The sequence below is a fragment of the Rousettus aegyptiacus genome, unplaced genomic scaffold (genome assembly GCF_014176215.1).
Source record: "Rousettus aegyptiacus isolate mRouAeg1 unplaced genomic scaffold, mRouAeg1.p scaffold_m13_p_1, whole genome shotgun sequence".
NCBI lineage: Eukaryota > Metazoa > Chordata > Mammalia > Chiroptera > Pteropodidae > Rousettus > Rousettus aegyptiacus.
The window spans coordinates 154,861,801-154,879,576 of record NW_023416284.1 but is presented as its reverse complement, the minus strand read 5'-3'; the positions used below and the strand labels follow the sequence as shown (position 1 = coordinate 154,879,576).

The following is a 17,776-nucleotide window of genomic DNA, read 5'->3' as shown; positions in this document are numbered from 1 at the left end:
AAAGAAATAAAGGGGTCCTTTCTACCAACATACAAATCTCAGGAAGATGAAATAAAGTATTGTATACATTTTTTCCCCTTTTGGTGTGTAAAACAGGAGTGAGAGTGGACATCACTTGTAAAATTCTTAATCTTTTAGCAGAAAATGAAATGGGATATCTCTTGCAGAGTTAATCTTTTTAGTAAACCCAGTTAAGATTTCTTCCCTCCTTTCTTTGGGAAAAAGACCCTCTCCCTCAAATCTTGATAACTGCCCTGGCGACTCAGATCCTCTGGCTATTGACAAGGGTCATCAGCTCATAATTATGCAAAAATGGTGTCAAGCCAGGCAAGGCCCTTAGAGCTGGGATGAGGTTGAGGGGTGTTAAACCAAAGGCTTTTCTTTTTACTCTTTAAGAGATGTATTAATCAAGCCTGTTTCCCTTTACTCACTTAATAGGCAAATCAATAATAGAAATTAATAGATGTATGATTTAAATACGAGTTTGTATTTTCTTTTCCTTGTCTAGGGACTGAGGTGGCACTTCAGCAGCAAACCCAAGACCCCACTGGTGACTGAGGTAGAAAGGGAAAGAGCTCCATGAAACCCCTGTAAGCAGGGACTACGGCCATTCTCAGCAGGAAGCGGATACGAAAAAAGAGACCTCCCTTCCTTCAACATCCATACTAAAAATAAGGGGGTTCATGTCTCTTAGAAAAAGAGGTAAGCAGGAAAGTTAGTTAGGGGGTTTCGGGTCTGCCTGCAAAGATACTGAGGTCATCCTATCTTAGAAGGGGTTCACCCTAAACCGCCCACAATTAAGCAAGCCAGAAGGCATTTTTTTAATTCAAAGAAACCAGTAGGCAAAGATTTAGGTACCAGTTTAAGCCAGTCTCACTCGCACCTACATGAAGACCCCAACAACCTTCAAGTCACCCGAGTCTTTTTATACCACCATTACAATATGATGCATATGTTCAGAAGTTCATTAATATCATTATAACAGACTGAATTCTGGGAACAAACGTGCGCAGAAAGCAAAATAGTGACCCACTGAGTCCTGTCAATCTTAGTTGTCAATCAAAGAAGCCCACTCTGTAATCACCCACAGCAAAAAAGGATAAAAACTCTGAAGTCTTTGTTACCAGGCCTTTTGAGCCACACTTTTTTTGCTCAGGCCCATATCCACTTCTGGAAGTGTACTTTCCTTTCTAATAAAACTTTTCTTTATTACTGTATTTCGGTGTCTTGCTCAATTCTTTGTTCGAGACATCAAGAAACTGGACAATGCACTGGAGAGGACCCTATTCTCTAGTAACAAGAGTATATTTTGGATATTCAAAAAAAATAAAAATCTGTATATTGTATTTATATTTTTCTAAGTTCTGTAAAAGTTTAAAATGTGTATTTCAAAAGAACAAAAAGTGCCCCAAATACATTTTAGATCTTTGACATCCATGACTTTGTTCTTTATTTTGAGACTGACGATAACTACATAAGCCATTATTTGGAATTATAAAAGTATAATCAGGTTAAACAATTGAGTTTACCTTCAAACTTACATAACTTTTGCCATAAATACATTGAGATTTTTGCTTACAGTTTGCAAGCTTGATATCCATCTCTGAGTGAATGAAAAAACTGCTTCATTTCTGTGTGTTGCATAATTTCTTGGCACAAGAGATCTAATTTCTATGCAAGTGTTATTAGTATAACTTTAACAGTTTAAAAAAGTAAATATTTTTAGAAATATCATATAATCATACAAAGAAGACAGCATTTACCTAAGTATTCTTTGGATAATAATAGTAATTAAATACACATAAACATACATACTTAAATGTATACATACACATAAAGTATTTTTCAATACAGTTCCTGTTGTATTTATTGAATTCTATAGGTTATAAGGAAAAGGTTTAAAGGTGATTATTATCCCCAACTTTAGGTCAAAAATAACATCTATTTAATTGAAAATATAAAAAACAAAAATAAAAAAAAATGTGACAAACCAATTTATTTTTAATCCCATCCAATTACTGGGACAGTTTTTGAATGGCTGATTTATTTTTAAGGGGGTTATGCTTAGTATTTTTTTTCTTGTGAGAAAAATAATAGGCTATTAATGGTAAATATAAACTCTAAAACTTTTTAAAATATAAGATAAAACAAAGATATTTGCTTATTTTATATTTTTTAGGAATAACTATAGAAAGAATAAGATTGGAGTGTATGCCTCTCTAGACACGCTTAAGTATCTCAAGATTGTCTATCAACATTTTGTTAAGGGTGGAAGATTTTCAAATGGCAATCAATGTTAAACAGGATATAGTTCCAGGAGATATTCTTTGCAAAGATATGTAAATGTTAAGGGTGTAGTTATCCTGTGTAAAGATATGTTAATGGCCAGCCTCTGCTTCTGTAAACCTACTTTCTTGCTAGAGGGGGTTTTGGGGCTTTTTAAGCTATTCCTTCTAGAGGCTTGGGGCTGATTCTCTAGAGGGGAGAGTCAGTCGCCAGCCGGCTAATAAAGGCTCATAATTAATCTCAATTGGCTCCGTGGGTCTTAAATTTGTTTGCACCACAACAATTTTCCTAAATGCAGAAATTCTCTAATAAATCAAGTCAAAATAAAAGTAGAACTTTTACATATGAGGAACCTATAAAGCATTTAAAATAATTTCATTGTATTGTTTTTTAATCATTAAAAATTGTTTTAATTAGAAATTTCACAACTTGGAAAAATTCCTTTGAAATGGCCTCTTCGATTTTTTTCTTTTGTTGAATATTCAGGTTTTGAAGGATCATTATAACCTTTCGTGACTCTTTTGCCTCCTGCAAGTTGAAAATGTGAGGGTATGTTCTGCCCTGCCAGTGTCTTGAGATGACCAAATAGGTCATGCAGAGGGGAAACCTAAGCAGGAAAGGACGGTTGTCTTCAGTTTCTGAGCTGCTCTGCTCCCGGGACTTGAAACACAATACTAACTGTAGTAAAGTTGGACCTGAAAGCCAAGTATGAGCAGCAATTCTCCAGGTTAAATCATGAGAGAGGATCCTCTTCCACATCCAAGAAAGCACATTGCTAACAACATCCTTAAGCAAGCAAAGGAAGAATGAATAAATTCTCTCATCTAACCTTGGGAGGTAAATTGCCTTTTTCAGGCACAGAGGGTGAAATCTTACACTCTTTGAAAGACACTTATTTCAAATGTATATTTAAAAGGTAATTATCCCTTTAAAAAAGATTCCTAGGTCCCTAGCCCCCTTCAGTAGAACTGCAATAAAAAACACTGCTTTAACATAATGATCCCTCCATGTGCTGTGTTTGCTGTGTCTGTTGATAGACTGTTTGGCTTGAGGCACATTTATTTTTACTCTGTATGGGAAATAAAATCAATATATTAGTTATTTCTTATCAAAAAGAATTTTATAGTGTGTTTTTTTCAAATATGAAATCAAAAACCTTTCCTAAGAATAGAAATTTGGCATAACCCGAATAAAAAAATGACTACATTCAGACAACAGCATAATGAATAAGGTTATAATTTTTCTATCACAGACTGATTTAAGTGCTCTCTTGATAAGCCATGGAAGGACAAGGACACTTAAAGAAATCATCCATCAAAATTTACAAGGTAATAAAAGGTAAATAATATAGATTCAAACAGGAAAGTTTATAAAGTAAGATTCAAACCCCTTTCAGTTAATTTCTCATATATATTAGAAAGGAAAGGGTAGATTTCAGAATTTTAGCTTCTACTTATCATTTATTAAAATATCATATTTACCTTAATCCAGTTCTCTTTATTTCAGAGATAAAAGAAAATTAAAAATCACTTAATCATGCTTATATTCATGAAATAAACTTTTGGCATTTGATTTCTAACACTGCATTAATTACTCTGTCAATCTTTTTTGGAAAATACTGTTTAGGGTAACTTTTTCCTCCTATTATCTACTATTGCTTCAAAGTCTTGCTTCTTTCTCAAGATGCTATTGACCAAATATACTTGTAATGTGGAAGGAGGCAAGAAAATTAAAATGTTAAGCCACAATCAGAGATGGCAATAAACTGATCAGCCCTGCAACCAGGCCAGGAGGATACCTTCAGAACAAAAGAAGATTTCTGCAAGGATTGCTTACAACCTGGGTTTGCTAACAACCCATTTCCCACACCTGTGAATGGGAAACAGGAGCCAACAGAGTCATTCCCTTTGGCTAAAATCAAAAGGAACCTAGGATTAAAGGCTGGGAACTGCCAACAGTCCTTTCACGCTACATATTCTAACCATTTCATGCTATATACTTTTCCCCCTTCCTCATTGTATGTCCATATCAAAGGAAATGAGAACTAAAGAATGACATATAAACTGAATTCTCTGAACACTCAGGGTCCCTCTCAGGGCATTTACTTACTTTCTTTCTCTCTCTCTCTCTCTCTCTCTCTCTCTCTCTCTCTCTCTCTCTCTCTCTTATTGTCCCTCTCACTCTCTGCCTCTGAGAGGAGACCATACTCTGTGGAGTGTTACACCTTCTCTAATAAACTTTCCTTTTTACTCTAACTTTGGCATGTGTGTTGAATTCTGTCTACACTCTCCACCAAAGGACCCTCTTCTCTCCATACAGGGCTTGGTCTCCCCGCCTCACTCGGGGAAATCTGCCCTGTCCTGCATCAGTTGCATGACTTCTTTTTATAAACTTGTCCTCTTTCTTAAATTAAAGCAAAGTTCATCTACAAAATTCCCACAATCAGTGCTACTATTTCCATGCACAAGGATTTATTGAAAAGAATATACTGAAAGAAAATTTCACATCCCTTACCAAAAAACAGAATGTTCTTCAGTGGAATGGTAATAAAAACCATCTCAGATTTCTTCTAAGAAATAATCCAACACTAAAATTCATAATAAAATGGGGTGGGGAGATTTCAGAAAAAAAAAAGGCAGCGTGCAATAAGAACTTTGGTGTTATTCTGAGTGATAAGGGAGACCAGTGAAGGATTTTGAATGAACGAAAGGCATGAGTTTTTGTTAATGCAATCACTCAGACTGCTGGTTTAAGAACAGTCTGTGTCACATGGGTAGAACTCAAATAAACATTTAACATACATTTACATTTCATTGCTTTCAAACTATGACATGAACTGTCTTAATATACACAATCAGCTGCCTCAGAACCCTATCTCAGTTCACTCCCTAACTTAAGTAAACAGGCTTGGGCCCACCTGACTATGAATGCAGTGAGTAGGAGGGTTCCCTAACATTACACAGTTACCAAGCAGTGTCAGGTCTGGAAGTCTTGCAAGTAACACCAACACTCTGTGCTCGTCGTTCAGAACCCTGGGAGTCAGATGTGACAGGGAGTACTCAGGTTGTAGTTCTACATGGCATAAAATACCCTTTAAAGAAAGACCTTTACAAATCTAAAAACAAAGCACAGAATTTATAAGTTCATTCTCAGTAGTTCATTTTGAATCCGTAAACTGCTGAAAAGATTTTTTAAAATTTTTGATAAAAATGGCTACCCAGGCTTTCTTGTGTAATATTGATTCCTTCAGTATCAAAGGATGAAAACATAAAGTCAATTCTGGAAACAGGGAAAAGGTAACTGATCACCTTCCATATGCTTTTATTTACTTTGTGTATCAAAAGAAAAATGAATGGACAATGAAAAAAGTATATAGATGCCAAATATGTTACTACTATAGAAAATCCCAATTTTCCAAACCTCACATTGATTAAACAGGCTAAAAAAAAAGATTTTTTGTTTTATTATGGGGTCCAAAAGGCAGCATGGAAATGTAAAGGCCAAAATAATATAAATATGCTTTATGAAGACCTCAGATCCAAATATTTGATTAGAGCACTTGAGAAGCAAATCTAACACCTACAAGGAGGAAGAAGTAAAACCTAAGTATTTAGACAGTGGGATAACTTTTTCCAGAAATTAAAAATAAATGTTATTGCCAAGGAGATTTTACTCATAATTACAAAAGATTTAAATTTTGCACAACATGCATACATAATATATACTATTTTCAAATATCATAAATATGCATATAGATATATATAAATATTTAGAAAATGTAATTGCGAAGTATATTATTTCAGGATAGATAAATGCAAAACTTCAGAATGGCATGAAGGATATCACTATCTGTGGAATGTACCACAAGGGTGACACATGTTGCTAGGAAACCCAGTGAAAAGAAGAAAAAAACAAAGTTTCAACCATGTAAAGATCTGATGTAAATCTCTAGCAGAACAAATTCATTTCTGGTCTTTATGCTCCAACCTTTATGCTCCAAGACTTGTGCTGTTCCATAAAGACTCTTAAATATGCAACTTACAAAACCATGTAGCTACAAAAATATCAGGGATTGTCTAAATTCTTATATCATTATCTCTATAAGATATTGGAGCATATCTGTGGAGATAATGGCCATTCACTCCTCAGTTGATAACATAACCTGGTATACAAAATTATTCATTCATTTGTCATCCACTAATTCATTCAAAAAAATTAGTAAATATTGATCACTTGTAAAGCATTGTGATAAAGACATTGAAGAGAGAAAAGTGAGGAAAACACATTTCCTGCCCACTGGGAAAATAAAATCCAATAGTGGACACACATAGTAATCCAACAGTCACACAAAGAAATGTGAAATTTTCACTGGCATAAGTGTGAAGAAAGAGAATTACAAGTTGCTTCAAAATTTTTAAATGGGTGAAGCTGACCTGATTACAGTGATCAGGAAAAGCTTTCTTGAGGAAGTAACACCTGATGATGATATCAAGGATATGTAAGTGTTAACTATGTGAGAAAAAGAGGAAAGAATGTTGAAGATGAGCCTCTATGGCAGAAGGTAGCATGGAGAATACCAAGTGACAATGAGGCTAGAAAAGAGAATGTAGTAGAAGAGGGTGATCAAGGTAGGAGCCAGGCTAGCCTGTGCTATAAATCACATTAAGGAGTTCTGCCTTTATGCCAAGAGCAATAGGATGGTTTTGAAGTGTTAACAGCAGGGAGATAATGTGATTAGATATGCATTTTAAATCTTCACTTTGGCTGCTGTGTAAAGAAGACAAGAGGGGACCCAGAGGACAAGCGGAAGTGCAGTTAGACTATTTCTCGGTCCAAACAAGGAGGGTAGCTGCTAGAGAGACACAGACATAGTCAACATATCTATTTAGAAGGAAAATCAACAAGACTAGGTAATGACTGTACATGGAATGAAGGAAGAGACAGATAATTCTGAGGCTTTTGATTCCCATTTTCCTAACCTTTAAAGTTTTTTTTTTATTTTCCCAGATTTTTGGTCATTAATTAAAGCAGCAGGCAAATTACAGACCTCTCTGATAAAAGAGCTAAGGAAAAGAGGATGTCAAAAGCAGTATCTATGTCTCCAGTTAATGTAGAAATGAAGCAGTATCTGAACTAAGGAACACTGGAAAAAGTCCAGGGTTTACCTGTCCGTTTGCTTGATGGGTTGGTTACTTTGATTACTTTGGGAAATTAGTTGTATTTTGGTCTTGTTAAACATGTCAAAGATAACTAGCTGTATGCCAAAGATTTACACTTGACATATCATGGTGGGGAATTGTCATGGAAATTAGCTGCTCTACCAAGTACTGTATTTCCCAAGCCTCTACACTACTTTGCATTTAGTGGGAGCCAAGTGGTTGGTTCTCTCTCATGGAGTAAAGACAATAGTACTGGGCCATGAAGCTTAAGAAGTAAATAGTGCTTCTTCCATCCTCCATTCCCGATCTACTGGCCTCATGTAAAAGTCTACAAGCTTTAAAATAAAGCTATAAGAAGGATGGAGTCGGCTTCCCTAAATGACTAAGTAGAAGGCTGGTTGACAACTAGAACCCTTGAATTGGGCTGTTACGTGAGGAAGAAATCAAGTTTTATTAGGCTACACCACTTTCCAGAATATTGGACTATGTTTGTTACAACAGCTAGTGATAACTTAACTAATGTTTACAGGTTGAGGTGCCTTTGAGACATCCGTGGGAAGCTGTCAGGTAGATTAGATAAATAAATCTAGAAATCAAAGAAGAACTCCAAAGATTTTAATTTGAGAGTCAGCTGGGTAAGGATGATAATTAAAGCTGTTGGCATGGATGAAATTGCTTAAGGAGACAATATATTTAGAAAGGGAGAGACTCTTAGTTCAACAGTAGAGAACTCACTTATGCAGGTACAGAAGAATAAAGCTTTTTTTCTTCTTACAGATGTAGAGGTATAGCAGATAGCTACTAGTGTGGACAAAAAAGGGGCCACATACTAAACCTGGAAAGCTCAGGGAAAGTCTGCATGGCGGGCCTTACAAACTCAGAAACTGGAAAGAATCACATAGGATAGTCTGAACATAAAAATTCCTGACTAAAAGTGGGTCATGGTAGGTGTTCAAGTCCTAGGCCCGTAGCTTCTTTGACAAAGGTCAACCTTTACTTTGAGTGACCCTGTCTATTGTCTTTTTGCATCTAAGATAATAGACCTTTGAAATGTCAGAGTAATCTTTTCCAGACCCCTTAAGGCACTATATCTGTACCAGAACTGGAGGCCACAGAACCCCCTCATTGTTATCTTGTTCCCCCGAACAATCTCTGTGGGCTATAAATGTTAATTATTAACTATCTTGTACCCACCAGTGTAAAAAAGGTATGTGTTTCTCTATTTTGCCTTTTCATCCAATCCTAGAGATTTTCTGCTTTGCTTTCTCTCGCCCCTTTAATCTACCCCCAATGATTCCATATCTTTATGTCTCCTTCTTTGATTCTAATGTATAAAATAATCTGCAAGAGCATTTTCTCAATCTATTGAGACTTTTGCTTCCTGGCAATTGTCAGTTTGGCTCAAATAAAATCATAAAAATTCTCTACATGTTTGAACATTTCTTACATCCACGCTGGTATCCAGAAGCATCATCTATTCAATGACAGTTAAGCAGCCTTCCTACATTCCTATTTTTACTCCATGAATATTTATTGAGTATCTACTATATGTCAGACACCATTCAGGGCACACAAATGCGATGTTTATAAAGTTCTCAGAAAGATTGCTACGATTGATTCATCAGGGAGAGTTTTGTCAAGAATCTTTTAAACTGAGGCCTGAAAGCTTAGTAGGAGCTAGGCTGGCTGGAGTGAGTGTGGCTGGATAGACCATTTCTGGGCTGGGGACAGAATGAGCTCCTGTGAAGAAGGCTGAGACATTTTAGTGACAATGTGGTAAGGGGAAAAGGAGGACCAAAAGTTAAGTAGGAATCAGAACATTCAAGAAGCCTTAGGTTCCACATTAACAGTTTTGGGCTTGATGAAATACTATGATGATTTTATGCAGAGGCAGGGCACAGAACAGTAACACAAGAATTGTGTTTCATGTTTGTGATTTTAAGTAGACTTTTATGAACTGTTTAACAATGGAAACATCACATTTTATTTCCAAGAGAAAACTCTTTCAGAGTGCCAAACACTTTTTATAAACTATTGGTAACTAAAATCCTTTGTTATTTGAGTATTACTGCTGTGATATTGTGATTTATAAGATATTTGATCTTCATCCAAAGGTATGGGCTCACAGCTCCGAATCCATTAGAATTTCCTAAGTGTGAGAGTGATAAAGGTGCCTTTTGTTCTGTTAATGAGGTGACTTTTGGACCCTGCCCAGGGGTGGAGGCCTGTTGCCAGGAGCACCAACCTAGTGATTAGAGATTTGGAACATACACACAGGCGCGCGCGCGCGCACACACACACACACACACACACACACACACACACATACACACACACACACCCTGACCTCTAGGGAAGGGAGAGGGGCTGGAGAGGACCTGGAGACTGAGTTTAACTGCCATCTGCCAAAGACGTAAATCGATCATAGATATGTCATAAAGCCTCCATAAAAGCCCAGGAGGACAGCTCATTGGACCTTTGTTCAAAATCATCCATACCGGAGACCAAAACACTTCCAGGTGCTACCATGCCAGGCTCTACTAAGCTCCAAGACAGCAGAAGCTCCTTTGTTCAGGCCCTCACCCTATGTATCTCTTCTGGCTGTTGGTTACTACCCTTTAATGTCTTTTGTAATAAATTGATAATCTAGAGAGTAAATTGGTTTTCTTGGGTTCTGTGAGCAAATTAATTAAGGAGGGGGTCTTAGGGAATCTCTAATTTATAGCCAGTCAGTCAGAAGTACAGGTAACAATAAGGGCTTGCGACTGGTATCTGAAGTGGAGGGCAGTCTTGTGAGACTAAGCCCTCTACTTGTGGAATTGGATTCTATCTCTGGGCAGATAGTGCCAGAACTGAATTGAATTCTTGGACACTCTGCTGGTGTCTTAGCATTTCTTATAGGTGTGGGGAAACTTCCACACCCATTGAAGCTAGGTCTGAGACTCCTTTTTACTGCACTATATAAATTACCCATATAAATACCCTTCAGTCAGCAACATAGTGTCACCACACATTCTACAAAACTTCAACACAATTTTGGAGCCCTCTTTATGCACATCAATTAAGTTTAACCAAAGACTCAAACATTGTACAATCAACAAACACTGAATTGACCAGGTAATACAAAGGCAAATAAGACCTGTTTTCTGCCCTCAAGAAGCTGACTATTTAGAAGTAGAGAGAGAAAAAATAATGACAAGCCAGCATCACGAGTTCTTAAGTAATAGATAAGAGCAGAGGGAAGTTGGAGGCCTCAGGGAAGGCTTCGAAGAGATAATATTTGAGCAGAACCACAAAAGGTAAACAAAATTTTAACAGATAGTGCTTGAGAGCTGCATTCTAAAGAAAGAGAAAAACAAAATCAAATGAGGAATGAAATTGTATGACAAACATAAAAAAGTAAATATTAAATAGGTAAGTTCATTCTAGAATGGTCTTTTAGTCCAGGCAAAGAATTTTACCTACTGATAACCCTTCATAAAATGGCACACACAGCAAACTTCACCTCCCTTATCTCGTTCTGCTTTTTCTAACACAGCACTTAACTCCTAACATAATATATGCTTTATGTGTGTATTATGTTTATTGTTTATTCCCTCCTTTCTCCCAGTAGAATGTAAGTTCTATCACCAGGGAGCCAGGAATCTTTGTTCTGTTCCTTGAAGTAACTAAAACACCTAGATGGGTGCTAAGCATATAGTAGATACTCAATAAATATGGTTAATAAAAAATATTCTGTGAGTCCATATTGTCTTCAAAATGGATTTTATCACACAAACCTATCAGTTAAAACTACTTGAATTCATATCATAAACATGTAAATTGGCTTATTTATATCCCCATTCACTACACTAATATATGAATAAATGATAAGTGATGTAAAACAGAAATTTCCTTTAAGAGATGAAAATAATTAGAAATAGAGTTTCTAACAATTTCTTCCCCTAGCTTCTCTCCATTATATTACCTGCATCTTCAAAACATGGTGTTTTTGTCATCACATCCCTTTCTTAGTGGGAAGTCACATTACTTCCGTGTATAGCCCATTGGCCAGAATGAGACACATGGTCTCCCCTTACTTAAAAGTGAGCCTGGAAAAGGGAGTTCTACTGCATTGTAGTAGCCATCCAGGTCCATGGAGTCATCCCTCCCTCCATCCCCACCTTAGGACTAATTAGGGCACAAGAGGATCTAATTCGCATAATATAGCTCGTGGTGCTTGGGGTGCTATGAATAACAATTCCCCTGTCTTTGATCCAGGAATTTCATGTCTTCTAATACCAATCATGAAACATTAACAGGGTAACTTATTAGCCTGTAAAGAGGGTAATATCAAATCCCAGACCTTACAGGATATTGATATCATCTTGTTCCTTTTCAAATTGTAAAGGAAATGGCTCCAAAATGTCATTATTTCCTATGGATTTCCTGATTGCACAAGTGTCTGAGTATGAACACATTTTTAAGTTGTTCTTTAATTGAATTAAAATTAAATAAATAGCATTAAGCGACTTTATTACATAAGGTTTACATTTAAAACTTTTATTTTATTACTCAAGAGAATAGTAGTATCAGTGAAGGAGAAATGGGCCGCTCAAGAACAATGAATAAAGAGAAATAATAATTTCACCTCTTTTCCTGAAAACTGAATGGGAAAGGAAGAGTGATAGATGAGGAAGATAGAAAAAATCTGATATAAGAACATCGAGAGTTACTTCAAACAATGAGTAACTGTATAAAAGAAATTCAAGCATATTATGATAATGCTAAAATATACACTTATAGTAGCTTGGAAGGTAGCCTGAGAAGCAAGTTGCATTTTTTTTCAATGTAAAGACAAATACAGGGGTAAAATATATTTTTACAAATCTCTAGTTTAGAGTTCCAGGGCAAGGTTCACAAGGTAGAAGATTAAAAAAAATAATAATGGATATTTAATTCCCCTATTCAAATACCTTGACTTGATTTAATTATTATTTTTTAAGATAAAATAAGTCAAATTCATTAGAGCTGTCCAGAGTCAGCAATGGTGATTTTCTTGCTGGTCTTCCCATTCTAGATTGGATTTTAAACTGTTGTTAACATCTAAAGATTTTACCACTATTCCTCTAAACTTCACAAGTCAGTGAAAACAGGATGTCTATGGGCCATTAGTGACATTTGCTTTTCAGATTTCTTTCAGTTCCACAGGTGCAAGAGAAAGCTTCCAATAGTTACTTAAATAGGAGGTTAGCTGCACTGAGATTACCTGAACAGTATTTCTTACGAAAGGAACCAGTCTGTTCTAAATAAAAATTAAAGAAAAGAGGGGTTGTAAGTTTTTTAATTTATACCCTTATAAATCATAACATCATACTACAATTATCTCTTCACCCTTACCCCAGAGCCCCATCTGGCCTATCACATTTTTAGTTCAACATTAAACTTCGCAGATTAGATAAAGTCTTTCTTTTTAGATGGCAAAGAAGAGGTACAATCGATTTCATTTAGCAAAATGTTGAGCTGCTTCTAGTGGTAATTTAAAAATTAGCTGAGGTAAAAGTGAGAACTCTTGTGCAATCATTTAGCCTTTTGTTCATTAAAAGAGCATTTTTATTTAATAGTTTAAATAGTCATGTTCACATACGATTTTTGGACATTTCTACAGAAATATCCTTACATCAAAAAACAGAACATCTCCATCAAAAAAATTTAAAAAAACACACGTACACTACATATTGGCTAAACTGTTTTCTGCTGTGACAGTATTATTTAACAAATTTGAATGCAATTAATTTTGAAATAAAGGGGGAAATGACTTAGGTTCTAATAAAGTACTTACAACTTTACTTCTGCTTGTAATGGTAGCTTCCTGATGCAAACAACCATTAGTAAAATTACATTTTAAAAGCTTTTCACAAAATGTTCAGAGAAAAAAGTAAAATCTACAGATGACAATTCCGTAATAGTTGTAGTTTGAAAATGAAGATTACTTTTTAATGGCTTCTAAATTCAAATCTAACCTAAGAATGAGAGGCTGGGCCATCATTCTCAAGCTGAAAAGCAAGCATCCCTCTTTCTGTACACTTTTCCCAATGGGGAGCATCAGGGCCAAGTGCAGTAAGTTACTTGGTACCTCATAGTGGCTACAGCAAGATGCCTCATAGGCAGGCTCTAAAAAAATACTTTTCAGTGTTTTAATCTTTTTATTAAATTAACCTCCATCATTGTAATCAATTTCAGTAGCTATATTTGATTTATAAATAAGATAATAAAGAACAAAAGGAACAAGACTGTCTTGGTAAAGTCTCTTCACCCCTCTGTGCCCTCTTAATTTCAATGTAAAATAAAGATCCAACATCATATTAATTAGTAAATGTAAGATTGAATCATTTTCTAAATAGGTATTTAGGGGGAAAAAAAGATGAAGGACCGACTCAGAGTTCATCCAAATTACTGAAGTTAACATATCTACTCCATGTACTTGTCATGAAGTTCAGAGCAAATAGTGTGGGGGAGGAGCCAGACACAGAGTGGCACTCCATTCTTGTCAGTTCCTTTCCATTCCCCAGCCTTTCCCGCAGGTGATTCAACAACTGATATCCTACTAAATTAAATGAATAGTTAACTTCTTCAGGGATTTGGTTTTGTCATAGATTTCTCCATATCTTGCAAATTACCAAAGCATACTACTGAGGAATCAATATATGTTCAGAATATAAGGCTGACAAAGGGTTCTTTGGAGTATCCTGACCTTTACTGCCAGGCCCAAAAGATTTCTGATGGAACATGTCCAGCTCATCATCCAGCTCATCTTCCAGATTACCAGTTCTATGCCCCACAATGTCTCTTCCACTGCCCTGCTAGAAAAATAACAGAATTTAGGAACTGTCAGGTAAAACACCAGCAGACTGGGAGGGTGATCCCTGGGTGCTGTAGCATTCTACCTTAGAGTCTTATTACTAGAAATTTCTCCCAATGTTTAGAGATAATACATATGGAAATAATTATGCCCTTAAGTGTTACCTATTAATATTTTAAAACATGAGAAAATCCTTAAAATGATTAGCAATTTAATCCTCTTTTTAACTTAAACATAATTTCTAGTAACAATTCCAATAGATCCCTATAATTTAAATGCATGACGTCACTATGCTGTGATGTTTTGAAAGCTTAACTCCACAGCCCCAAACTATTTAATAAACAATGTTTTTTTTTCTCCTCTCTTCCTTTATTCTCATCTTTTTGCTTTAGATTTAACCATTGCTCTTACAAAATATGAAAGAACTTGGAAAATATCTTTAAATATTTCAGTTTTTACTGTTAAACATAATACCATTTCATAAAAAAAGAAAAGAAAGAAAAAAACCTCAAATGCAAAGACTACATTTGTTAAAGGGTACATATGTTAATAATTTCACATATTCCATATTCTTCTAAATCAGACTTGTTGAAAAGATTTGATCCATAAAGAAATAATATACAGTTATCTAATCTAGTAGAAAATTTGATGACTCTCTTTGGCTGCCACTAAATTCACTAAAAAACAAAATCTCTCAGGTAGTTGAATTTCATTTTTTTTTTTTAACATAATCTGGTACATACATAAGCAAGAAATGTCCCAGAAAAGGCATAAATTAAGGAAATGAATTAAAGCTGCAAAGTCATTCCAGAGTTGTCTGAACCAAAGTAGACATGTGGGACAGGAAATCCATTTGTTCAACTTGCCTGATCTCTTGCCAAGATTATTAACACTCTTCAAGACTAAGTGTCTAACCAGTTTTGTTCAAAATTACATTTTGGGAATGCGCGACTATTTTTTACATCTTTAGTTACACTTTCTTTCTTTAAATTTTTCCTAGCCAATCTAAAGGCAAAAGCTGACAAATTTCTGTTTTCCCTGCAGTCTCTGCAGTGAATCTGTTGATGCTGAGAGAGTAGCCTTGCTGGGATATCTTCTACAGTACTGTTCTTTTCAGGCCAAAGACACCATGAAATGGGATCACCCCACTACACCCATGCATTTCAGGGGACACTGAATTTCACTAAAGCACTAAAAGCCGTCATCTATTTTTAAATGATGAAATTAATATAAAACAAAATAATGTCAATTGGCAAATCACGGCAGTTCTTAATCACTTTTAATCTAAATCTTCCAGAAAAGTGCTTTAACTGATTTTGAGTTACTATTTTAATGATACTTATTCCATCTCTTGAAATGAGATGGGCTGCTGTTTGAAAACACATATCGGTCTGAATGCTGCATAAGGGTTTTCATCATTGTTTTTAAAGCAAATGAAATTTTGAAACACGCACAGTAGGAGATTTTAATAGAAGGCAAAATAAGTTCGTCTGATATAAACAAAGTTACTGAAATATACAAAGTTGGTTTAAGAGATTTTTCAAACCAAAACTCAACTTGAAATTTTGCTTTAGGGCAATTAAATATTTCCATTTAAACTCATCCTAAATACTCTAATGACCCCTTTAATAATATCTGAGGCAGGGGGATTACCACTGTGAATGGTATGCAATAGCTGGCTGATTTGGGGTTGGGCTACAAAACATTATTTCAGGACTAGGATATAATACTCAAAAATAGGTACTAGTATCTTAGTATACTTGCAAAACGGAATTTTAGATAAACCTTACCAATTAACTAGTATCATTAATACATTATAAGCTAGAGACACCTTTTGAAGATCATTGCTATTTCCCAGAAAATGAAAGATTAGCTTTAAAAATCAATTTTGTTCAGTCTTAATGACTGGAAATCTTTCAAAAAGCATATCATCCACTTCCTTGAATTCCGAAACAGAGCACAGCAACTGAACTTATCCGTTAGGCACAAAAGCACAAGGCATCCAGCCCGCTGTCTTGACTCCAGATCAGCAGATCTACTCCTGGAAAGCAAACCTGTCACTCGCTAACTGGGTTATGGGACAGTAACTTTTCAACTGTAAACTCCTTTAAGCAACTACAATAATGCCTTTCAAAGGCAAATCAAGTAAGTAGGAGCTGATTATATCTTCCCCCAAAACTTCCACATATTGCTACACTTTTTAACTCTTATATTTGCTAAACTTATCTTTTGCCCCTTTAGGATTTTACTAATATAATTTTACTGCCATCAGTGAGCCTGCCACAAGCCCTTTCTTTACTTTGCCCCTAAAAATGGTCTGCTGTGGTTTACAATACCAGGTAATTATGTTAGTTTCAATCTAAGGGTAGGCAATTCAGTGAGGGCCTGTGGTTCCCGCTTATATTTAAGGTGTCTGGGCTTTAATGTATGGACTTTGTGACACCAATCAGCATGGATGCTCAAGGGCCTTGTTCACGTGTAAGGATCTTATGTATTATATTACTATCCACATTAAGATTATCAAAAAGGTTAAAAGTGCTTCCTAAATGTGAAAATAAGTACTTTCAGTTATGGACAGATAAATTCTGTCAGTAACAAATTGTCAAAGGTCATGCAGTTAATGGCAAATCCAGAACTAAACTCCAAGAATCCTGCCTCCCACTTAAGCAGTTTTAACTTCTTAAAGAAATGTTCCATATATTCTGCCTCCTTTCCCAACTACTTATTTCTTCCTAAATCCCTCCAGTTAATTTTCCCCATTCTAATGAAACTGTGTTATCAAAAATTCCCTGAGTTTTGAATCCAAATGTCCCTGCTCTCTTCGACTTTCTCTTCAATGTTCTTCTCTTCTGGATCTCATTCTCCCTACTCCCGTCATCCCTTGACGATATACTACCTGATCCTTGTCTAGCTACTCCAAGTAATGGACTTTTTTCCTTCAATAATTCCTTTTTCTCTTCAAATCCCATGAATGGCATTTCTAAAAACAGAGTCCCTAGCCCTATTCCTATTTCCCACTACTCAGAAAAGACCCAAGACTGTGATACTATGCTTGACCTCTAAAATAATTCTGCTACCGTCTGAAGGACATTTCCATCATTGTACTACTGTCACTAAGTGCAAAAGAATTCAAAACAAGCTCCTATTCATTGTCACTTAACCAGTTCCCTCTCCCAACTTGATTACCTCCCAGTAAGGTCACTACTCTCCCTCTCTCTCACTGAGAACTTTGACCTAGCATCCTCTCAACCCCTCTATCCAACTAGCCTATCTATCATTCCATATCAACAATTACTTTTCTAAAGATCCTCTGCTATCAGCTCTTTACCCTGTTTACTCTTACCCTCCCCCCCCCCCCCCCCCGCCCATGGAAGCCAGAGCCAAGTTTCCATTGTTTTCATACCTGAACTGGAGATATTGTTATAGCAATAGAGACATTGTTATGTCAAAAGGGTTCTGTAAACAAAACACAGCTTTTGTTTTTGTCATT

General features: G+C 35.8%; 1 protein-coding gene across 8 annotated transcripts in view; it reads right to left on the bottom strand.

The window, feature by feature from the left end:
* The window catches only part of NKAIN2 (sodium/potassium transporting ATPase interacting 2), an 831,125-nt gene that overhangs the window by 795,351 nt on the left and 17,998 nt on the right, over positions 1 to 17,776 (bottom strand). For 4 of the 8 annotated variants that reach the window (XR_004951021.1, XR_004951016.1, XR_001597999.2 and 1 more), the window contains exon 1: positions 14,179 to 17,614. The exons of the other annotated variants lie outside the window; for them this stretch is intronic. Coding sequence is in view for 1 of the 4 variants with exons in the window: in XM_036221451.1 (XP_036077344.1) it covers positions 14,179 to 14,238 (60 nt within the window). In the remaining 3 variants the exon portion in view is untranslated. Of the gene's footprint in view, positions 1 to 14,178; positions 17,615 to 17,776 lie in introns of those variants that run through there. 8 annotated transcript variants of the gene reach the window in all.